The sequence below is a fragment of the Battus philenor genome, unplaced genomic scaffold (genome assembly GCF_028537555.1).
Source record: "Battus philenor isolate CCGP_79_NKW_IND1 unplaced genomic scaffold, ilBatPhil1.0.hap1 SCAF_13, whole genome shotgun sequence".
NCBI lineage: Eukaryota > Metazoa > Arthropoda > Insecta > Lepidoptera > Papilionidae > Battus > Battus philenor.
The window spans coordinates 11,303,299-11,328,602 of NW_027181675.1; the positions used below are offsets into that span (position 1 = coordinate 11,303,299).

At 32.7% G+C, this 25,304-nt stretch overlaps 1 protein-coding gene across 1 annotated transcript; it reads left to right on the forward strand.

Annotated features, from left to right (window-relative positions):
- The first annotated feature begins 32 nt into the window (after positions 1-32).
- Prp8 (pre-mRNA processing factor 8) lies at positions 33-24,626 on the forward strand. The gene is made up of 35 exons (XM_068777484.1): positions 33-150; positions 273-472; positions 1,210-2,098; positions 2,200-2,450; positions 2,541-2,703; positions 3,241-3,458; positions 3,958-4,184; positions 4,705-4,849; positions 5,389-5,570; positions 5,778-5,984; positions 6,292-6,582; positions 7,173-7,365; positions 9,309-9,496; positions 10,309-10,547; positions 10,824-10,970; positions 11,658-11,808; positions 12,447-12,654; positions 13,285-13,490; positions 14,469-14,659; positions 15,483-15,618; positions 15,799-15,968; positions 16,085-16,232; positions 16,327-16,455; positions 16,562-16,722; positions 17,365-17,556; positions 18,008-18,202; positions 18,751-18,922; positions 19,658-19,771; positions 20,361-20,534; positions 20,803-20,996; positions 21,361-21,576; positions 22,187-22,352; positions 22,932-23,135; positions 23,886-24,165; positions 24,406-24,626. Exons 2-35 carry the CDS (start codon positions 286-288, stop codon positions 24,564-24,566), a joined length of 7,095 nt encoding a protein of 2,364 aa, XP_068633585.1. The 5' UTR covers positions 33-150; positions 273-285; the 3' UTR covers positions 24,567-24,626.
- The last annotated feature ends 678 nt before the right edge of the window (positions 24,627-25,304 follow it).

The following is a 25,304-nucleotide window of genomic DNA, read 5'->3' on the forward strand; positions in this document are numbered from 1 at the left end:
TCTGCACATCACTATCTACAAAAATAGCATTTGCAAATGGCTGCCGTTAAAATAATGGTTATATTTACGAACACTTTATTTTTACAGAAATAATTAATGTTTATTAATGCGAAAATAATTTAACAGCAAATATTGTAGAATAAGAGAGAAGTAAGTTTTTATTTTTCTTTTTATATATTTACATTTGCCGGCTAAAATAATCTATGTGATGGATCATGTCGCCATTAAATAAAGTTGTAGGTTTTGTGTTAGTGTATTATTCATTGTTTTAGAAGGCGTGCAGCCATGTCGCTGCCGCCGTATTTGTTGGGGCCCAACCCATGGGCCACAATGATGGCCCAGCAGCAACTTGCGGCCGCGCAGCAAGCTGCGTTGCAAGCGCATGCTGCCGCCGCTGCCGTTGCGCCTCCTGTGCCTCCATCGCAACCGCCAAAACCTCACCACATACCCGAAGAGAAAATAAAAGAAAAAGGTATAAATGTTCAAACTGTTTAGTTATTGATTTCATTTTTAATTTAAAAAGTACAAACTTGATTAATTGACTTTTTTAAATGGCATCATATACGACGTAAAAAATCAACGATGATCTAAAATTTTTTGCTCTAATATTCGCAGCAGCAATGTTTAAAAATCCTGACAACAAAATTTGTTTATGAGATATATGGAAAAACAGATATGATGTGTTCCTTTTTTATTTAGTTTAAATTATTTATCAAAACCTCCTTTAGGAATCTGGGAATATACATTAAATCTTATATATACCAATTCACAAAGGAAAGATAAATATGCAATAGATATAATTTTCTATTTAAGTATTATAGAAAATGCTGAAATTGCATACAATCATATGATTATTTTTTGGAAAGGAAAACTATTTTTTATTCTAATATGATCATCAATTGTTCGATACCAATCAAAAATTATTAAATAATTTGTGTATTTAAACCAAAAATGTCCATTTTAATTTTTTTAATGTATTTATACATTAGATTTAGTTTGTTAATTTTGATGTAAAAAGCTAGTTTGGCATTGATGCTCTGTGTTCTTCAAAAAATAATTACATTTTTGAGAAGTAACCTATATGAAAGTAATCTATCTTGAATATTTTGGAATACCAGTAATATCTATCTATCATTTCCCAGGTTTTTTAAATGACAAGTTTTTCCATGTACATTTTTTTGTAATAACCAAATATGTTTGTTCAATTAGCTCAAAAATGGCTTCAACTTCAATCAAAACGATTTGCCGAGAAGAGAAAATTCGGATTTGTCGATGCTCAGAAAGAAGACATGCCACCTGAACACATCAGAAAGATTATAAGAGATCATGGCGATATGACAAGTAGAAAATACCGTCATGACAAACGAGTCTATCTTGGTGCCTTGAAATACATGCCACATGCAGTTATGAAGCTTCTAGAAAATATGCCCATGCCCTGGGAACAGATCAGAGATGTTAAAGTTTTATACCATATTACTGGTGCTATCACATTTGTGAATGAAATCCCCTGGGTAATTGAGCCAGTATACATTGCACAGTGGGGCACTATGTGGATTATGATGAGAAGAGAAAAGCGAGATCGTAGACACTTCAAAAGAATGAGATTTCCTCCATTTGATGATGAGGAACCTCCCTTAGATTATGCTGATAATATACTTGATGTTGAACCTTTGGAGCCTATTCAAATTGAATTAGACCCTGAAGAAGATGCAGCTGTAGCATCATGGTTCTATGACCACAAGCCTCTTGTAGGGACAAGACATGTAAATGGTTCTACATACAGAAAATGGAATCTGACTCTACCACAAATGGCAACACTTTACCGTCTTGCCAATCAACTCTTAACTGATCTTGTGGATGATAATTACTTTTATTTGTTTGATTCTAAAAGCTTCTTTACTGCAAAAGCCTTAAACATGGCAATACCTGGAGGACCAAAATTTGAGCCTCTAGTCAAAGATAATTCAGCTGGTGATGAAGACTGGAATGAATTTAATGATATAAATAAGATTATTATTAGACAGCCAATAAGAACTGAATACAGGATTGCATTCCCATATTTGTACAACAACTTGCCTCATTTTGTTCAACTCTCATGGTAAATATATGTTTTTAAAGTGATTTTCATAAAATGTGGTATTCTTTGTGTAAAATATTTTTTTATTACTAGAGTTTACTATAGAATATACCAATTTCCAGGTATCACACCCCAAATGTAGTGTACATTAAAACTGAAGACCCTGATCTGCCTGCATTCTATTTTGATCCTTTGATAAATCCCATTTCACACCGACATTCAGTCAAGTCCTTAGATCCAGTGCCCGATGAAGATGAATTTGTTTTGCCTGAAGAAGTGTCTCCATTCCTCCAAGAAACTGCACTGTATACTGATAATACTGCCAATGGCATTGCTTTATTGTGGGCGCCAAGACCTTTCAATATGAGATCAGGTGAATGGTATTTTATATAAGAATTTCTTTATTGGCTTTGGCATATATATTTCTAGGGACCATGTATAATTTTTAAATTTATTTTTACAGGACGCACAAGACGTGCAATAGATGTGCCTCTGGTGAAGACATGGTATAAAGAACACTGTCCACCTGGTCAACCCGTAAAAGTTAGAGTTTCTTATCAGAAATTACTGAAGTACTATGTATTAAATGCATTAAAACACAGACCTCCAAAGCCACAGAAAAAAAGGTTAGTTAACTGTTAATATTAACACACTCAATTTTGCACCTTCATTATGTTATATGAAAGGGTGAATATAGGTATCTACACTAAATGCAACATGGGTAGTACCAATGACAGTCAAACTTGCAGCAATTGTCTATGGGCTAACATGATTGTTTATAACAGGGGTGGCCAAAGTACAGCTTTTGGCTTCGATTGGTTGTCGAATTATTTTAATTTAAATAACCTATGACAGCTCTTGGTAAATCAAAACAATTACTGGTGTGAATAATTATTGTTCCATCATAAAATTAGTGAAATCCAAACACCATTCTTATTGCATCTTAATCATTATTAGGAGAGGTATTAAATACATGTGTCATTATATCTAACTTCAATATGCAAATTTTGTACTTTTGTCATATAATTTCAGTAAATATAATTTTTGTAAAAAATATATTGGTTTGCGTGTTTTAAATGTGTATTAAATTGCGGCTCGCGAGCAATGGCTCCAACTATCAAGGAGCTTGGCCCCTGATATATAATGTAAGTTTATTCTTCCAGATATCTATTCCGATCATTCAAATCAACAAAATTCTTCCAAACAACAACTTTGGACTGGGTAGAAGCAGGTTTGCAAGTTTGCAGGCAGGGCTATAACATGTTGAATTTGTTAATTCACCGTAAGAACCTAAACTACCTCCACTTGGACTATAACTTCAACTTGAAGCCAGTGAAAACTTTAACAACTAAGGAGAGAAAGAAATCCCGATTTGGAAATGGTAATATTATATATATACACATATTTATTTAATGTTTAAAACTTAGTGTTGTAACTTTTTTAATTATTGTTAATTAACTGATAATAAATATTAATTGCACAATAACTATGCTGCCAAGGTACAAAATGATTGACTCAATAAAACAATGTAACATAATTTAAATCTCTATACCTAAAGAACGTGAATAATATATATAAGGAAAAAATGGTGACCCATGTGACATTTCAAAATGTACTTTGCTGCCTTAATGTACAGCAAAAAAAAAGATCTATAAAGCCACATTGATCCAATCTTAACATAACAGTAACCTAGAATCTCAAATTGCCAATTCAGCATTAAAAATTATTTATTGAAATAAATCAGTATACTTAATGTTTACAAAGAAATGTCACTTTGATCACTACAGTTCTCCCTTCCATGCCTGTATATTAAGCTACTGTAAGTACTATTGTGTAATACATGTATATTTCTAAAATAAATTTATTGTTTTGTTTTTTAGCATTCCATTTGTGTCGTGAGATCCTACGTTTGACAAAGCTGATTGTAGACTCTCATGTGCAATACAGGCTGAACAATGTGGACTCATTCCAACTTGCTGATGGACTGCAGTACATATTTGCACATGTTGGACAACTCACTGGAATGTACAGATACAAGTACAAGCTTATGAGACAAATCAGAATGTGTAAAGATTTAAAACATCTTATCTACTACAGATTTAATACTGTGAGTAACATTAAACACTTTTAATACTTCTTCATGTATTCTATTTTATTATACATTAAATTTGATCTGGATAGTTTTTATTTATTTATTGCAAAATCTCCTCAGAGTGCAAGACATTTTGCTTCATTATTATTTTTGCTAAGAAATGAAGGTTTTTTAAATTTTTTTTATTTTCACTAGTTCCAAGTATAGTTATCTATCTTACATACCCATCTCAATTTTTTTTCATACAAAAGCCCTACCCATAGTTATCCAACATGAGGAAAGTTTGCATGTGAATATTAAATCTATGGTTTATATAATTAAAAAGACTTATTACATACACTTACTTAATAGACCATACATGATTATTGTTTTTGTTTGCATTAGTCGTATGAAACAAAATATTTAGTGATATCACTTTTCATTAAAAAAAAGCATAATTGTTAATAAATGAGAAAGCAAAAAAATTTCTACCTGTAAAATATTTTACACTTATTATTTATTGATGTGAATAATAAAGTTTTAACGGTAATTCTAGGGTCCGGTGTCCAAAGGACCTGGATGCGGTTTCTGGGCGCCAGGTTGGCGTGTGTGGCTGTTTTTCATGCGAGGTATAACACCTTTGCTGGAACGTTGGCTGGGAAACTTGCTATCTCGTCAGTTTGAAGGACGTCATTCCAAAGGTAATCTCTATACCTTTATGTACATAGATAATCACTTATTTAATGTTATGTTTTGTCTACAGACATTTATTTTTAATTTCTCAAGGAAAGTCTGCAGAATTTGTACTGTTAAAATTTATTGATTTGTTACAGTCCTACAGAAAATATACTTGTTCCAGAGATTGTGTATATATATTAATTTAATGTCTTAATAATAAACAATGACTCATTAGAAAAATAAGTTTTCTATTTCATATGGAACATATTTGAGACTTGTTAATAATCTGGTCCATGTAACTTTTTGTTTGAGTACATTCTAAGGCATCCATCCATTTTTGGTTTAATTGAAGTTATGAACAAGATTTTACATTTTTACAAGTTTTCACTTTATTCCCTCTTCATAAAGACACTTTGAAATAAGTATGAAAAAAAGTATAACCAAATTGGTTGAGCCTTTCTACAAATTTGGTTATGTTTTATTTCTTACTTAATTTGCTATATATATAAAATTTGTAGCCATTATTCATGTATTGTATATTACATAACTTATATTTTGATAGGTGTCGCTAAGACCGTTACGAAGCAGCGTGTGGAGTCTCACTTCGATTTGGAGTTGCGCGCGTCAGTCATGCACGACATAGTAGACATGATGCCGGAAGGTATCAAGCAGAACAAAGCCAGAACAATATTGCAGCATCTTTCTGAGGCATGGCGATGCTGGAAGGCAAATATTCCTTGGAAGGTTTGTAGTTTCCTCATCACATATTTATATATTATAAAAACAAATGCTATCATTTAAATTAAAGATTTTCAATCTGGAAGACCATGGAAAATTTTGAAGGAGGTCTCGAAGGGACTTCTCATACTAACATAGACAAAATAGACTTTAAATGTGTGGTTTTTATTTAAAAATCTGATTGATTAAGTTATCAAAAATTGTTCTAATTAGGTGCCTGGATTACCAACGCCAATTGAAAACATGATCTTGAGGTATGTGAAGATGAAGGCAGATTGGTGGACAAATACTGCACATTATAATCGTGAGAGAATCCGTCGTGGCGCCACTGTTGATAAGACCGTATGTAAGAAAAATCTGGGACGTCTTACACGACTTTATCTTAAAGCTGAACAAGAGCGACAGCACAACTACTTAAAGGTAACAACAGAGTTGTTTACTTTACATAATAAAATTATCTTTTATTGTATTCTTTGTACATAATTATATTAAGGCTTTCATTACGAGCTTATAGACGACATCCGCGGAACAGTCTGTCTCGTGGCTATAATCCGTCGGGAATCAGTGTAATTTTATCACCTTTATGCAGAAACTCGCTTGAGTTAGCAATTAAAATCGGCGCCGCTCAAGTGCAATGGATTAAATTAATAGCAATAAACATATAAGTGTTAAAAGTTGTACATTATTTAGATTGATGCATAAGTATTTTTATGTTTAAAAAAAACAGGATGGACCTTACATCTCACCCGAAGAAGCCGTAGCAATTTACACTACAACAGTTCATTGGCTAGAATCACGGCGTTTCGCTCCGATACCTTTCCCGCCGCTGTCATACAAGCACGACACGAAACTCCTGATTCTGGCATTGGAAAGATTAAAAGAAGCATATAGCGTAAAGTCGCGCCTGAACCAGAGTCAGAGAGAAGAACTGGGACTTATTGAACAGGCATATGACAATCCTCATGAAGCGCTTTCCAGAATCAAACGTCATTTGCTTACGCAGAGGACTTTCAGAGAGGTGTTTATTTTACATTCTTTTCTTAACGAGATATCATTTTTTATTCATGTCACGCCTTTATCTATTTTATATTATTAAGTTTTGAATTAACTTCCGATTAAATTTAACATTTACATACAGTTTAACATTAATTTATTACACCTAAGTGCAGGTTCTTCCTAGCATATACTTTGATTATGTTCAATATATACTTATTTTACAGTTTTGGATAAAAATACTATTATAAAAAGGTTCTTATTGTGATTGTGAATAATAATGTATTTTTTGTACAAAAAATGACACAAAATAAGTATAATAATGATATAATACACATAAAATGAAATAAAACTGCTCTATAATAATTAATTAAATAAGCATAACTATGTTTGTACAGTTGTAATATTTTTTTTCAAAGTGGAATAAATAGGCGAATAATAAACACACACACTTAGATGGAGCAATTAAAGTGAATATTTCTTGTATTATCCAAGGGGAAAGTCCATGTCTGTGTATATAGACAGGTTTAAAGTTGGTTAATGCTACAATTAATATTTGAAATGTTAATTACGCTTTTCAAAATGGCTTTTTTGTAAGTTTGTTGCTTTTAACAGGTTGGCATTGAATTCATGGACCTCTATTCACACCTTGTCCCTGTTTATGATGTGGAGCCTCTTGAAAAGATAACTGATGCATATCTGGACCAATATCTGTGGTATGAAGCCGACAAACGCCGCCTCCTACCGCCATGGGTTAAGCCAGCTGATACAGAACCTTCTCCACTTCTCGTCTACAAATGGTGTCAAGGTAATATTAGTTTCGATCCTTGGCTTTTTAATACTTTAACCATTTTAATGCAGAGAGGTTCTAATACATTACCCTTGTATAACGAGACGAAACGCAATAGCGTTTCTCTCGTTGTACCAAGAATGCGGAAATGCTAATGTCTGTTAATATGATTTTTGCATCTATTAAGCGTATTTGTATTCTTATCAATTACTTTTATTTATTTCACCCAATTGAGGTTTGGCATAGAATAAGAATTAAAATATAGTGTGATTGTGGTAAAAATGTGTCAATACATAGATATAGATCATGTTTTGACTTAACTTTTTTTAAAATGATTACTAAATTTTTAAGAAATTAAAGACATTTTTATGTGCAGAATAATATATAAAACTAATTGCTTAATTTTTTCAACCATACCACAATCCACAGCTCTGGTATAATTGAGCTTACCCCACTGTGTTTCATTTATTTATTTGAAGTAAAAGTACTTTTTGAAAAGTTTAATAAAAAATTCAAGCATATAAGAAAATTCTTTAACAATCAAATAGTTAATGTTATTTTTTAAACAGGTTCTACAAAATTCGTTTTTGCAGACACATTTAAACATTTCGTTATAATACCATGTTTTAATTAAGCTATTTATTAGATTGTACTGTAAATATCTCTATTTTATATGAGTTATTTTTTTTCCGTAGGTTATTTGTGATGAGTGTGAATGTGAAGTTGAAAAGTACATTATATACATATAAAATATGTTTTCACTTAGCATTACATGTACATTGCAAATACCAATATATACATTTAACTTCATAATTGATTTGTTAATTGATAATATCTTAAGTATTTTGTGCCTGATAGATTTTTGACCTAAAACACCGATAATTATTTCTAAATTTCTTGATAAAAATATGACATTCTTATTACTATTCAAAATCAAAATTAAGAGAACAAAATATATTTATTGGCATTCAATATTTCAACATAATTTTGAATAATGAGATAATTTTCTTTTATAATAGTGTTTTTCATAGCTACACTGGATCATAAGTTAATAATCTTTTAGGTACTGTTGTCATTTTCAAGAAAATAACATTGCAGAATGTTTGTTTGCGCCATAATAACAAGATTAACCTTTTGGACAGATAGATGAATTGTTTTTTTTTTTTTTAATGGAAATGGATGTATTTTATACTGCCTCTCAATAGCCTGTGTACCTACTACGCCCACTTAAGGGCGGAACAGTCAACATTGGGAACCTATGAGCTACACTTTAGTACTAGAATAGAAGCCGATTGACCAACAAACAGAAGAAGCAATTACCCATAGTGTGCGTTGTGGCAAAGGAGATTTATGTGGTTGTATCATCCCCTTGTTACAAACCTCACGTTGGTTGATTGCACAGTCATCAGGTGATGTTGAAGAGGATCCAGAAGACAGGAGTTACATAAGCTGTATCAAATAAAATTATAATAAAAACTTGTTTAAAAAAAACATTTTGTGCTATGTATGCTTATGTAATAAACATTCACGCTTTAAAATAACACCAGTGTTCAATTCAACTCAAGGCTTTTTTCTTATTAGGTATTTTTATTTTGTCTCTGTATAAAAAAAATCTAAAATGATATTTTATAGTGCTATCAAAAACGCTGTATCGCGTTTTATGGGTCCTAAAAATAGCTTGAGTGCCGATTTCAGTACGGAGCAAACGTTGCTCCCCCCGTCTCACCACACTTATATACAAGGGACGGTACCGCGGTTTCGGTAGCACTATAACAGATATATTATATAATCTATAACATTAGTTAATGTTGGCATTTTAATATACATTTTTAGGCTGTGTCATTTAATGACTTAATAAACAAGTTTTTGAGCTTGACAAATTAATAAAATGTCGTTTGTTACCACAGAGTGTAGTAAGAATTTAATTTTAATGATACTATTTTTCCCGCCTTGTGTTAAAGGTATAAATAATCTGCAAGACGTTTGGGATGTGGGAGAGGGAGAATGTAACGTCCTCCTGGAGTCGAAGTTCGAGAAACTGTACGAAAAGATTGATCTTACACTCCTCAACCGTCTGCTTCGGCTGATAGTCGACCACAACATCGCAGATTACATGACTGCCAAGAACAACGTCGTAATCAATTACAAGGTAAATACAAATGTAAATGATAGAAACTACATAAAAAAAGGTATTTTCCAAAAAAATTTTGTCACTAATACAAAAACATGAAGTTATCCACTATAAACAGAGGTAATTGTCAGCGTACATACGCAATTTATAGCTAATAGTAGTAGTGTTTAGAAACATTTTAAAGCTAAAATGGTCGCTTGTTAAGGAAAGCACTTCGAAAATTCTCGCGACGCGTATAGTGAATTAAATCTTATAACCATCAACCACTGCACCTCCGAGACTCCGCACTGGACATAGCGTCATCCATTCTTAGAGGGCGGCCTCCCTAACCCCGAACAGCATGGGCGAACCGAGGTTGGAACCGAATCCTTGACTCGGGTGTGGTCCACGCTGCCGTCCCAAGCCGCATACACACAGCATAAACACTACACAGCTCTACTCAGGTAGAGCGGTTTACTACATGCGAACGACATGTGCAACTGGAATGCGACCATCCAGCTTCTGTTTTATTTTTAAATTCATGGTCCCTTTTGCTACGTGGACTCAGTTCCGATAAAGCTGTAAAAGCCTCAGGACTAGCAGCATAAACTGTAACCGAAACCAAGCAAGTTTTATAATTAAACCTGCCTTAAACTCTACTAACTGTTACTTTTGTTAGCTTATTTATTAGTAGTATCGAAGTTAGACACATATATCTTAGCGAAGCTAACTTAAAAAATTTCAATCTCAGGATAAGACAATGGTGTACTGGAGGTACAAAGAGGAGGATTTATTGATGGAACTTATATTGAACTACTACTATACAATTTGATTTAAAATTTCCATTTTAGGACATGAACCACACAAATTCCTATGGAATCATTCGAGGACTGCAGTTCGCGTCATTCATCGTACAATATTACGGACTGGTGTTGGACTTACTGGTATTAGGTTTACAACGGGCGAGCGAAATGGCTGGACCTCCTCAATTGCCTAATGATTTCCTATCTTATCAAGATAGACAGACTGAGGTCACGCATCCGATCCGTTTGTACTGTAGATACGTCGACAGGATTCATATATTCTTTAGGTGAGTAGATTAATTCATAAACCGAATTTATTTACATTTATAACATCCAGTCTGTCACCCGCTCACTCCACAAAGTTATTGAATCCCTTCCTCAAACCTCATGGATGGAATTAAGTAAAATTAGTTCTTAGCTTACCTCTATTAAAGGATAAAATTTAAATAATCGTGAAAATTCCTGTATTTTTCGTTTTGTGTATCACTGTCAGTAATTCATGTATGTTAAGCTTACCTTGTGAATGTAAAAGTAATATTAATAAAAAAAATATCTTATCACAGGTTCAGTGCAGAAGAAGCACGCGATCTGATCCAGAGATATCTGACTGAACACCCTGATCCAAACAACGAGAACATTGTTGGCTACAACAATAAGAAGTGCTGGCCAAGGGATGCACGTATGCGACTAATGAAACATGACGTCAATTTGTAAGTCGCTCTGTTACCTCAAAAGTGTCACAAAATTCTTTTAATATTTAGTATTTAATATGGTTCAAAGTCGATTAATAACATTATTCATTATTTTAAATTTATGCTATATACTCAACTAATTGTAAACAAATGTCACAATTGGTATATTGAGGGGAAGTAAAGATTTTATTTAATTAAAATAAAATAGACAAAAATTATTACAATTTAAAGAAATTGACAAAAAAATTGCACATTACTATGTGTATGATTGAAGCTGCTACTCAATTAAGGCTTTGTGCAGCTTCATTAAAATTGAGCTCTTGGAAATTGAGGCCTGTGAGCTAAAAAAATACTCTGGCTGATTGTATTCGAGTTACATAATTGACAAGAACAAATATGAAAACAATAATGTAGTGCACTACGGACAATTATCCGAATTGTTGACTGTCATGCATTGCATCTGGTTAAAAAATGTATCAGAGAAATATAAAAAAGATCACATAACATTCACCATTAATTTTCTTAAAGGTTTTGGTTTTTGTAATAAAATAAATTTAAAATTTGAGTCTTGTTAACATTTAGTTAACCATTTATACCAATGGTGCATAGTATGTTATTAAATTAATTATTTAATACTAAATATAATGGATTGTATGATTAAACTTTACTATTTGGAATATTAATAATAAAAGATAATTCTTGCAGGGGTCGTGCCGTGTTCTGGGACATCAAGAATCGTCTGCCGCGATCAGTCACCACCATACAATGGGAGAACAGTTTCGTATCTGTATATTCAAAGGATAATCCCAACCTACTCTTCAATATGGCTGGATTTGAATGCAGGATATTGCCAAAGGTACTTAGATTTTACCATCATATTATATTACATGCATTGACTAACTGTCCTCACCTGCATTGCATGGTGTACTCTGCCTTTTATAAGTAATTTCATTAAATATATTATTAGTTTTTAAAATCTAAAAAAAATGCAGGTTGATACCATTCAGAGAGCGATTCGTTTTTAGCTGTCCTCTACTAAAAATTCCTATTAAATTTAGTCTCTAAGCCTGATGGTTCCTGAGATATTGTTATGGATCAGTAATTAGGTGGAAATTTCTTATTCGAGAGCGGACATTTAGCGTGAATTTCAATTAATGATTTGATCGAAAATACATATTTTAATATTAGAAATATTTTAATTTGTCATATTATATTTGTCAGAGTACTGCAGTCATATAAAAAGTGCGTTAGGTACATACTGGCACATATTTATATATGATCCACTATCCAGTACTAATTGACTAATAACGACTTAATATGCGATCTGACTACAATGTGCTAAAATATCTGGATGTCCATCTAATATAGCTCCATTTTTATAACCAGTAAAGTATGTAATATTCAAGTACATTGAAGTTTGTTATACTCCCACTATTATTTTATTTTTTTATAGTGATATTCTTGAATGTAAATTATTGATTAAAATCCTAACAGTGCCGCAGTCAACACGAGGAGTTGTCCCATCGTGATGGCGTATGGAATCTCCAGAACGAAGTGACTAAGGAAAGGACTGCTCAGTGTTACCTGCGTGTTGATGATGAATCTCTAGCACGTTTCCACAACCGTGTGCGCCAGATACTGATGGCATCCGGATCTACTACCTTCACTAAGATTGTTAACAAATGGAACACTGCCTTAATTGGTGAGTTTTCTATTATATTAGGACATAAAAATGATTTCTAATTTGGAATTCAATATTGGTGATGTTTTGATAATTAGTGGTTCAGTTATTTGGATGTCTTAAAGTATTTTTCTTTAGTCACTCAAAAACTGCGACAAGGGGTACTCATCCCATCTACTTCTTTCCGTTAGTTCGCCCTCAATACATGCGGCGGCGGCATAGCTTTTTCGACAGCACCATACTTCTACACTTATGAGTTAAATAGTAAAATTTAGTAAGGTTAAGAGCTTATTTCTTAGTTTATGAAGATAAAAAATTTGAAGACTTGCTAAAATTATTTTTAGTCGTCTCTTTCATATCGAGCGATAGTTTTATTACTATTGTTTATTCTTTTAGCTAACACATGAAATTTAGATTACTAAGCATCCAAATATCTGATCTCTATTAACAATTAGACGTGATGAATCGCGTAGGGGTCCTGAAACCAGAGAATCCCTGTGCTCTGGGGATGGACAGTGACTATGGGCGCGCTGATCGTGACGTACCATAGCACTGTTCATTTGAGACAACGCTATCTGATCTAATGCAACATATAAAACCATATATATGCACTAGATATATGTCAACGAGTTAACTGTATGATATTTTTAGGTCTCATGACATACTTCCGCGAGGCTGTCGTCAATACTCAGGAATTACTGGATTTGTTGGTAAAATGCGAGAATAAAATTCAGACCCGTATCAAGATTGGTCTTAACTCAAAAATGCCTTCCCGTTTCCCGCCTGTAGTGTTCTACACACCTAAAGAGTTGGGTGGCCTTGGAATGTTGTCTATGGGTCATGTTTTAATTCCACAGGTAAAATATCGTTCCTTTGTTTTTTTTTTTACATAATTAATAGTATTTTAAAACTATTGAATATCATGTTAGTCCATAAGTGCCCACATAGTAGGCATAGGCATCACCGTGATGACCAAAGTGAAAATGAAATTATTGGCTATAAATATACATAATTAGTCTTTTACTCATGTTTTTCAAAGCAAGTTATGTATTATTTTTTGCTATCGACAAAATCGCCGGCTCCTTGTCTGCAAGGCCCAGAATACTTAACTAATGTTAAATGCCATCCATTTGTTGTGTTATATAGAAAAATTACTAGCTATAATGTTAGCAATAATTAATATTGTCAGTCACAACATAAATGCGGCCACTATTAACTTAGGTCGTTGGAAAATTCTGAATGCGGGCCATATTCAACAAGTCTTATAAATTTAAGGGGAAGGTTTTAGTCCTGTTTAGGGTGGCCATTGGCTGAGATGATGATGATGCTGAATAACAAATAATTCTTTATTACCAAAAATAACTTACTGTTGTCTTTACTTAGTTGTAAGTATAGATAATTTATGAGACTTGCAAAATATTAACCTAAATTATATAGTGCTAGGCGATTTCCCGAACATTATTGATTGCCTTATTTGTTTAAATGCTACACCAAGACTTTAATTTATAAGACTTTAGTTCATGCATTAACAATATTGTTAATACTCTTATTACGATTTTGGACCGTCGTTAGGCGTTTTTGAAACGCAATGATCTATGTGTAAGTTTATTTAATTAATTGTCCTGTTCTGCAATTGAAGCAGCAAAAGCTCTGAAACTACATTTGGTGAATGTATGTGAAGTCGTGTATTGCCCCATCTCATGTGCAGCAAGTCTTACACAGCATATTCTTTGGTGTTCTGGGAAAATGAGATTTCCATGTACAAGGGAAGGCCTCTTTATTCATGATCGACTCTAGAACCTGTAAATATTTACAAAAGTATATTTATGTTACAGTCTGACCTTCGTTGGTCGAAGCAAACCGACGTGGGCATCACCCATTTCCGTTCGGGTATGTCTCACGACGAGGACCAACTGATTCCCAATTTATATCGCTATATACAACCGTGGGAGGCTGAGTTTGTAGACTCACAACGCGTTTGGGCGGAATATGCGCTCAAGAGACAAGAAGCTAACGCTCAGAACAGGTACACATTTACCTTTCTATAACTGACAAATGTAACATTTGCTTGTACTTAAAAATGTAAAAGAATTGTCAATTCATTAGACATTTCTTTTAAATATCAATAAATCATGTAATTTTATTTTATTTGGGAGAACAAAAATAATAAATAATTACATTAAAGAATACAAGATAATAACAATAGTAAATTTATATATTATACAATTGGTGCTATTCACCAAATATATTTAAAAAAAAAACTGGCAAAACAGCAACAATAAAATGATGACAAATATACGAAGAAATCTTTATTTATTATTAAAAAAAACATAAGTAGATGAATTTTCTCTGAAGATATGTGAAAAAAAAATTAGAATTTTTTTCCGGACATAAAAAAATAAAATATTATTGAAATAAAGATAAAAGAAATATATTTAATAATGTTTCACAAGGTATCTTAGGCGTCCTTTTCTTAGTTTTAAATCAAAATTTAAACGTATATATTAAAATAAATCTTGTATAGTTTTCAAGTGTTTTTAGTTGATAGAAAGTTGTGGAACAACCATGCAGTTGATGTTATAATGTGTATTGCAAACATCGTTAATTGTCCTTGTTAATTTAGTAGCTTTTTTTTGAAGTATATAAATAACCAAAAATGATGAATTGCGTAGGGGTCCAGAAACCAGAGAAGCCATGTGCTCTGGGGACGTACGTCGTCTGTGAGCTCGCTGATCGCGAAGTATTGCAGCGTCTTGCGTCTGAAAATACGCTGTCTGATAATTTTTAACATAATATAAATTTATTTTCTTTATTGACATATTCAAAACAAATATATTTATTTATCATAGGCGTTTAACACTTGAAGACTTGGAAGATTCGTGGGACAGGGGAATACCTAGGATCAATACATTGTTCCAGAAGGATCGTCATACGCTAGCTTATGATAAAGGCTGGCGTATACGTACGGAGTTCAAACAGTATCAGGTAGATAAAAATTATTTAAATTTTTCTAGATTTCTTATAGAAGGAACATATTAGAACATACTAGAAGGAACAATTAACTGTTCCGAAAGAAGCGTATTTTTAGATCCTAAAATTAACTTAATACAAAATAAATTTTCATGTTGTGGCAAATGAAACTTTCAATACTATGAAATTTTTCAGGTGTTGAAACAAAATCCTTTCTGGTGGACGCACCAACGCCACGACGGAAAGTTGTGGAACTTGAACAATTACCGTACTGATATGATCCAAGCACTTGGAGGAGTTGAGGGCATCCTTGAACACACCCTGTTCAAAGGAACTTACTTCCCTACATGGGAAGGTTTGTTCTGGTCAGTATAATTTTTAAATGGAATCTAAAGGGTACTCAATTTAATTTTCGGTTATAATTATTTTTTATTAAATTGCCTATCTTTGGCCATTTACTTACTGATGTGTGCAATCACAGGGAGAAGGCATCAGGATTCGAAGAGTCAATGAAATACAAAAAGTTGACAAATGCTCAACGTTCTGGTTTGAACCAAATCCCCAACCGTCGATTTACGCTTTGGTGGTCGCCCACTATCAACAGAGCCAACGTGTACGTCGGTTTCCAGGTAATTTTTAGCAACTATTGATGAAGAAAATTGTTTGTAATTGTGAATTGTTTCTCAAGAGTTTTTGAAATGAATTAAAATTATTTTATTTTAGGTGCAACTGGATTTAACAGGAATTTTCATGCACGGTAAAATTCCAACGCTGAAAATTTCTCTCATCCAAATATTTAGGGCCCACTTGTGGCAGAAAGTACACGAGTCTATTGTCATGGACTTGTGTCAGGTAATATATTTTTTTAATCAAAAAACTTTTTAAAAAGTCATTTATCTATTTATGTGTTTTTATTTTAAATTTTCTGGGTATTATAAATATATATTCTATTCTTTAGGTGTTCGATCAAGAGTTAGATGCACTGGAAATTGAAACGGTACAAAAGGAGACAATCCATCCGCGAAAGTCTTACAAGATGAACTCCTCATGTGCAGATATTTTGCTCTTCTCTGCTTACAAGTGGAATGTTTCGCGTCCGTCGTTACTGGCTGACTCCAAGTATGTCTTACTATTTTTATAAACTTCGATTTCTATCATAAACACTCATATTACATGGTTAAAAAAAATAAAACAAGTCTTTCTTTATAGTATACTGTGATAAAGCAGAACATAAAGAATAAAATTATGCAAGAATAATTTATAAAGTTAAAAATATTCTTATATGCATAATCTTTGGGGATGGCTTTTATGTAATAAATTACAAGATTGTGCTAATTTATTAATTTATAGCATATAATATACAAAGGTTGTTGGGTAAGATTGCTTCTGCATATATTGTTTAATTCTTGGTAAATTTTTTTTTAATACATTTTGTTTTGGATATATTATTGTTTAATATTCTTAAATAATATAAACAAACTATAAATTAGGTTTGTACAAAACTTTGTTGATTAGCGTAATGTAAACTATCTATTGACCTTTCAAAATCACTGTCCATGACATAACATAAATTTTTTATTGACAATGCAGTAAAGATTTCTTTTCTTCTTTTGTCGTATTAGTAAATTTTCAAAAGATACTACCTAACTAACTATATACTAAAATCGTCACATTTTGTCATCAGCATTAGTAACAGTTAATAAAGCACTATCCAATAAGAAGTTATTTTATGTCTTTATTAATAACTTTTTTTATATCTAGAGATACAATGGACAACACAACAACACAGAAGTACTGGCTGGACATACAGTTACGCTGGGGCGACTACGATTCGCACGACGTGGAGCGCTACGCCCGCGCTAAGTTCCTTGACTACACCACGGACAACATGTCCATTTATCCATCACCAACTGGATTGCTTATAGCAATAGACCTTGCTTATAACTTGCACAGGTATGTTTAACAAACAAACATGCAAGTGTTGCATGACAAACACATGCCATGGCACAGGTTTTATTTTCGGATTAATAATTACTTAATGTTAACAAGTTACATTATTATGGAAAGCACTTTTGTATTAAAGTCTATGATACAAATAAGTTTATAAGATGTTAGTTATACCTGTTTGTGTACAGAGCGAAAATCTGAAGATGACTGACTACTGGTTCTTTTTGTTGATTTATCTGATAGTCATTAAAGCAACCTCCATAGTTTTTTTAGTTAAAAAAGACATAAGGTAAATATGCATTCAAAAGCCAAATCTCTGATAATGTTATGTTAACACACATTAGCTTTTCACTGAAAATCAGTATATAATACAATATAGAACTAAAATAAATAAGTCTTGTTAAAGAGATTGTGATTTCTATTCAAGCTTCATCATTATCTGAATTTTATTTTACAGTGCTTACGGTAATTGGTTCCCTGGCTGCAAACCATTGATTCAACAAGCCATGGCTAAGATTATGAAGGCAAATCCTGCTCTTTATGTGTTACGTGAACGCATACGAAAGGCCCTACAACTATACTCTTCTGAACCAACTGAACCTTACCTTTCTAGCCAAAATTATGGAGAACTTTTCTCTAATCAAATCATTTGGTGAGTATCTATATCAGTGTTGTTTTTAACCCCTTAACTCTTTTTTAATGTACTATTGCAATGAAAGGTAAAAACAGTGTAAAGCAAAAATAATTAAAATACTTTATCATTAATGGACTGGTGAAAATTTAAATCAGCATAATGTCTTAAAACAAGGAAGAGCATAAGCCTACATTACATTTTTCACTATAAACGAGAGATTCCTTCTTTCTCTTCTTCATCTATTTTACTGTAAAAAACACCATACAGTGTCTTGTCAGGGTGTTATTTTCCATTGATGGACTTTAAACTGGAAAAGAAAAATTAAATGAAACATGTCATTTCGTTAGCTTGAGAAACCAGAGTTTCTTTGGCTAAACATGCTTTGTGAGCCTAGATTCTGAGTGAAGTTCCTATATTATACACCATACAAGCTTAGTGCGTAAAATTAGATTTTCTTTCCTACTGTCAATTTTTTTCTGATACAATGATAGTTACAATTTTTGAAAGTCAAGTTGTAAGTAATTTTTTGTGTTATTTAAATGTATTATAACTAATTACATACACAGGTTTGTGGACGATACAAATGTATACAGAGTAACAATACACAAGACATTTGAGGGTAATCTTACAACTAAGCCGATCAATGGAGCCATCTTTATTTTCAATCCGCGCACTGGCCAATTATTCCTCAAGATCATCCACACCAGCGTATGGGCTGGACAGAAGCGTTTAGGACAGGTGATTTATTTATAATAATAATTTATTATCTTCATATTTTATATAAAAAGGAGCTTATTAAAATGTGACATAAGGTGGTAATTAACTCTATTTCATATAATTGATAAAATTTACCTTATTTTTAGAATGGAAGAATTATTCTAAATTAGTATACTGTTTAAAAAACAGTCAACTATACATCATGTTTCATAAGAATTAAACTTTGCTTTTATATGCCTTATACATTCATGTCATCTGAGAGACGCCCACTGCAAGCCATAGGCCACCGGTCTTATGCTGCAGCGTCCAGTGACTTTCAATGATCTTGATTATGTCGTCAGTCCAGCTAGTGGGCGGCCTACCCATATAACGTCATATAAAACGTAATAAGTAATAAATACAATGCACAAACATTTGGAAATCCCGTCTGTCTATAAGCTCATTAAAGTCTTTAAGGAATAGGCCAAGACTTTTTGTCAAGGTCTTTGTTGAATACAAACGAGGGTGTATTCTGAAAAGATTAAGACCAGGTTCAATCTGTATTAAACTTATATTATTAAATGTCAGATCATGGAAAGTAGTTCATCACCAAAAAGTTTTAATTACAGCTTTCTGACTGAATGTAGATAGAAAGAGGAAATTAATAAATATAAAAAATAATAGATAAACGCCAGTATAGTTCACCCTTTGTTATTGGTAACAAATTGGTGCTTACATGACATTTGATTAATATGTGATTTTATTTAAATTTAATAGCTTGCAAAATGGAAAACTGCTGAAGAAGTCGCAGCTCTTATTCGATCTCTGCCTGTAGAGGAACAGCCAAAACAAATTATTGTCACCAGAAAGGGAATGTTGGATCCATTGGAGGTAAAGTATAATTTATTTAATAATTATTATAACATACTCACACTAATACATAACAATGTGGTCTAGATATGCATAATACTGTTAATAAATATGAAACATAATGCATAAGGTTGCCACATACATCAGGAACTCTTGTGGATAACTGTGTATTGTAAAATAATATAATGTATCCTAATTATTATGTAATAAATTTAAAGAAGTTCTTTAAACTAAACTTTACATCAAATTTTAACAATCCTATTATAGTGTGAATGATTTTTATGTGATAATAAAACTTATGAATTAATTGCTCTACTACTTTCTGGAGGATTTTGTAAAGTGATCACAAAAAACAAATCCGTCAGTTTGTTGTGGGATTTTTGCAGATCAGGCCACTTTTGGAACTCACATTGCTTTAATTTTACGGTTACTATTATAGGGTAGCTCAATCTGATCCTGTAACAGTTTCTATCATTTTGAGTTCTTCTGGAATTCTTCCTGTGATGGTTACAAGTGGTGTATATGGTTAATAATATGAATATAACAGTTACTCATAATTTCATTAAAAATATGTTTTAAAAAATGTTTAATAAATGTCTTTGATTACCAGGTCCACTTGCTTGACTTCCCGAACATTGTCATCAAAGGTTCAGAACTCCAGTTGCCATTCCAAGCATGTCTAAAGGTGGAGAAATTCGGAGATTTGATTCTGAAAGCAACAGAACCTCAGATGGTACTATTCAACCTTTATGATGACTGGTTGAAGACTATTTCATCATATACCGTAAGTATTTATTATTTGTTATTTATATTCTTTGGAAAATTATTATTGATAATTTTATTAGTCGTAGCATCTCTAGATAAATATTTTCAATCCATCAAAGATCCAAGTATACATAAGTTGTACCTTCATTGCTTAATGCATCATTAAGTAAAGTTCATGTTGAAAATTTTTATTTAGGTTAAATGGGCCATAGCCTTTATCACCAAAATATTGTATATTTAACAATTCTTTCATCTTGTCATTTACGGTTTACAAATTTGGTTTACAGGCATTCAGTAGGTTGATATTGATCCTGCGCGCTTTGCACGTGAACACTGAACGCACTAAAGTACTACTAAAGCCAGACAAGACCACACTCACCGAGCCACATCACATTTGGCCCACTCTTTCTGATGATGATTGGATCAAAGTGGAAGTTCAACTCAAAGACCTCATCCTTGCTGATTATGGCAAAAAGAACAAGTAAGTTTGATTAATTTTTAAATTAATAGGTACTATTACGTCTTTCATATTATATTTTTGGTGCTGATGGTGGACAAGCAACCTTGTTAAAGTAGTTGAAAGACACTGGATGCAGCCCATCTTCACCCTAATGGAAGTTTATGGGGAAGTGAAACTGATGAAAAAAGTGATGATAGGCTAAGAATGAACTTAAGAGCTAAGGCACAGGTGACAGACCCCAATCCCAGAAATACTGTACCAAGCTTGTATTGCTAAATTTATGAAAGTTCATTCAGTTTAGGATTGCCAATATTTGCATACTTATTTATATATTTGCGTATATTTATATACTTAAAAATATATTAATGAAACTTATTTAACACAGTGTAAACGTTGCGTCACTCACACAATCTGAAATTCGAGACATAATCCTCGGTATGGAGATCTCCGCACCATCAGCTCAGCGGCAACAAATCGCGGAGATCGAGAAGCAGAGCAAGGAACAGAGCCAGCTGACTGCCACTACCACACGCACTGTGAACAAACACGGCGACGAAATCATCACATCCACTACCAGCAACTATGAGTCACAGACCTTCAGGTACAGAAACCTTCACCACCTTTGATTAATCCAATTTTTATATGTTTCACCTAAAATAAATATATTCTTTACATGTCAGTGTTTGCTACGATTTTATTTCAAGCTTTTCTGTTTTCTGAATGTTTTAAGGAATTGTACACGGCGTTGTTTCACGCTTTTAATTGTATTAGTCAACCAAATGGGATCCATCCTCTAGCTCTTTTACACTCTACATTTTCGACAATTAAAGCAATGTAATATCTGCAAATTATTGATAGTCGAGTTCTTTTTTTAATCTCCGACGATAGATAGATTTGTTGAATTAGTGTATTTTTAATATTTATTTTAAAATTGTAGAACACTTGTGATAGGTCCAACTTATTTACTCATTCTTGTATATTTTATCTAGTGCCATAAGTGTTGCATTGTCTCATAGGAATAAGGGAGGGATGGACACTTTCATGAAGTTGGTATAAAGCACATGGAGAAATAATTATCTAACTAAAATGTTTATTTTGCCGCATTATCGTTAAGGGGGTTGGAATTTTTTATTTCTTGTAAAAGGGGTGATATTCCAAGAAGGTGTTAGCTTTGGTTACATTACCCATGTTATATACTTTTTTCCCCACAGTTCGAAGACAGAGTGGCGCGTACGTGCAATCTCGGCGACAAACTTGCATTTGCGAACAAATCATATCTACGTGAGTTCAGATGACATTAAAGAGAGTGGCTATACATATATCCTACCGAAGAATCTGCTCAAGAAGTTTGTCACCATATCTGATTTAAGAGCACAGGTGAGCATATACTTCACATGTATAAAATCTTCGAAAACCGAACATGTTTAAATTTGTTGACTTGAAGTAACATACCAAATCATAAGTGGAATAATTAACCATTTATTATTTTAATTGTATGGAATTTTAATTACTTAAGTCTATTCTTGTCTCTTCTATTTGCTGATGAAGCCCTATTTATATAAACTTACCAATTTAAAAAAAATAATTTCCATTTGTTATCTATATAGGCATGTACTCGTAAAAATAATAGATACGAAGAATTTACGGCAAATTTAAGATAAAACTGGTCAGGAAAAAATTAAACAGATTAAAACTTAAATGTACATGTAAAAGCACAGTTTGAGTTTAATTTAGTGTATTTAGTTTGTACACTGAATCAAAAAATGATTAGACATTTCGTATCTCACTGCTAAACTATTAATGCAGAATAAATCAGTGTCTTAATGACATAAAATCTTGTTGAATTTACTTAAAATTAAATATCTCATAGAAATAAAAATGATGGTTATGAACATTAATATTTGTGTGGTTTTTTATTGGTGTTTAAAAATATTTCCTTTATGGTTATGTCCATAGATCGCATGTTACCTATATGGTAGCTCACCACCGGACAATCCAATGGTACGAGAGGTGCAGTGTGCCGTGGTGCCGCCCCAGTGGGGAACCCACCAGCAAGTCCATCTACCTCGTCAACTGCCCCGCCACGCAGCGCTTGCACATCTTCAGCCTCTCGGCTGGATGCATACTCAACCTAATGAGCTTCCACAGCTTTCCCCTCAGGTCTGTCCAAAATTAAACAAATATTTATTATTTTTAATAGGTACCTTTGCTAAGCACCTTCAAAAAGTCAAGATGTTGCTATAACGTAAATTATAATATTTATTTATACATGGACTACTGCAAGGTTCATAATGTTTAGTATATTGAGAAGAACCTGATTAGAAACTCGATAACTCTTTTAATTCCAATTTTACACTTTTCACAAGAAAATCATCAATACTAATTCCAGGCATGTTTATTTCTTGTATATTCTTTAATACAATAATAGCCTTTATTAATAAAGCTTTTACTTTTATGTCGACAAATTTAAAATTGCTTTATTGATTCTGTTATATAAAGTTTCACTCACACTGTTTTATAATGAAAATTGTGACTTAATGTCATTGTGGGGAAGACAAAGTTTAAAGATTGCTACCCATGAAAACTTACTAGATCTTACAATTTCTTACAGAGCATACCATTAGTTTGCTCTATCATGTGGAGGAACAGTTCTTATAGTTCATGTTCCACTACAACAACAGAAAGATAATTTATGTTTATGTCTTGGTATAGTGGATAGTGAAGGCCTCTGTCATTAATGCCTGCGAACTAGACACCCATTTTAATAGCCTTCGTAAAGGTTTGATTATAACTTAATCTTGGCAATAACATGTAAAGTGGTTTGCCTTAGTAGGTTGAGCTCTAAAAGACTTAGAAGGTTGCATATAAAGTGCAAGTACTAATTATATATACAATTTTTAACTATTTTAGGATATAACAACACATGCAAAGATTATGGCTGAAAATCCAACATGGGATGGAGAGAAGACAATAATCATCACTTGCTCTTTCACACCCGGTTCATGCTCCCTTACCGCGTACAAACTGACGCCCAGCGGTTATGAGTGGGGAGCTAAGAATACCGACAGAGGAAATAACCCTAAGGGTTACTTGCCCAGTCACTACGAAAGAGTGCAAATGTTACTCTCCGATCGCTTCCTTGGTTACTTCATGGTACCTTCTCAGGGTAGTTGGAATTACAATTTCATGGGTAAGTCAACCATATGTATAGTACATTGGCAAATTATTATTCAAAAAACTGTATGTTTTTTTTCTTTTTGCAATAAAATTGCAACTACACTTAGTTTTTTTCTAAAAACTCTTTACAATTCCATTTTCAATTACCCAAAACTTTTTGTAATTGCAGAGTGTACACAATATTTTTTGTAAAATCTTCTGTAAAAGCCTAAGGCCTTTATGATCGATGATAAATCTTTAATAATTTGTGTAGGTGTCCGACATGACCCCAACATGAAATATGGAGTACAGTTAGGCAATCCACGTGAATTCTACCATGAAGTTCATCGGCCTGCTCACTTCATGAACTTTGCAGCAATGGAAGATGCTACAGCTCCTACCCTCGCGGCCGACAGAGAAGACCTCTTCGCTTAGAAAATAGTTAATGATATTTTAATTGGGAAGCTGTATAATATAAGAATAATTTCAATTTTTTTTTCTTGTTTTATTTTTACACCTGTATCCAGTACATAATGAAACTAATTTTTATAAAAGAATAAATAATTAGGACATTACCTATTTTAATAAAAAATAATTGAATACAACAAAAGGTTGTAAGATAGAGAGAAATGTAGCATATAAATGATAAGTTACCATGTTTCATGTTATTTTCTATGTAAATAAACGTAAGGTAAATGTAAATGCTTGGTACAAGAACAATATACTTAACGTTTTACTAATAATTGTTCATTGCTGACAGTTTTAGAATTAGCCAGCTTCGAAATCATATTAAAAATATTGTTTTAAAATTTGAAAATGGTAATTTGTCTTTTCACATAAATTATTCTGGGTTCACAAATTGATGGCAACTAATAAATTACATTTCAGCATTATTTTTGAGCAACAAAAATTTTATTAAATCCACCACAATTGCCAATAAAAAATTCAGTGGAAGATGTGTGTGATCGAAGTGATTATATTTTTCCTTTTCTTTTGTTTGGTCAGACTGGCCATTAAGTAGCAATTGTTTTCGAAAATAAAAAAAAGCAGTAACATCAGAATGGTAAACAAGCATTTGTTTGCCTGTCGTTATGAAAAGTTACAACATGTAGTAGTCTGCTTATACCTGCGTATACCTTCAATAAGACAATGCGTAAGCATGCTCGACGAACA

Bases quoted from the DNA above. Each gene is read 5' to 3' on its own strand.
- Prp8 (XM_068777484.1), top strand. From the start codon at position 286: ATGTCGCTGCCGCCGTATTTGTTGGGGCCCAACCCATGGGCCACAATG. The intron at 9,497-10,308 runs GTAAATACAAAT...TTTCCATTTTAG, and splicing joins ACGTCGTAATCAATTACAAG to GACATGAACCACACAAATTC. The intron at 23,136-23,885 runs GTCTGTCCAAAA...TAACTATTTTAG, and splicing joins TTCCACAGCTTTCCCCTCAG to GATATAACAACACATGCAAA.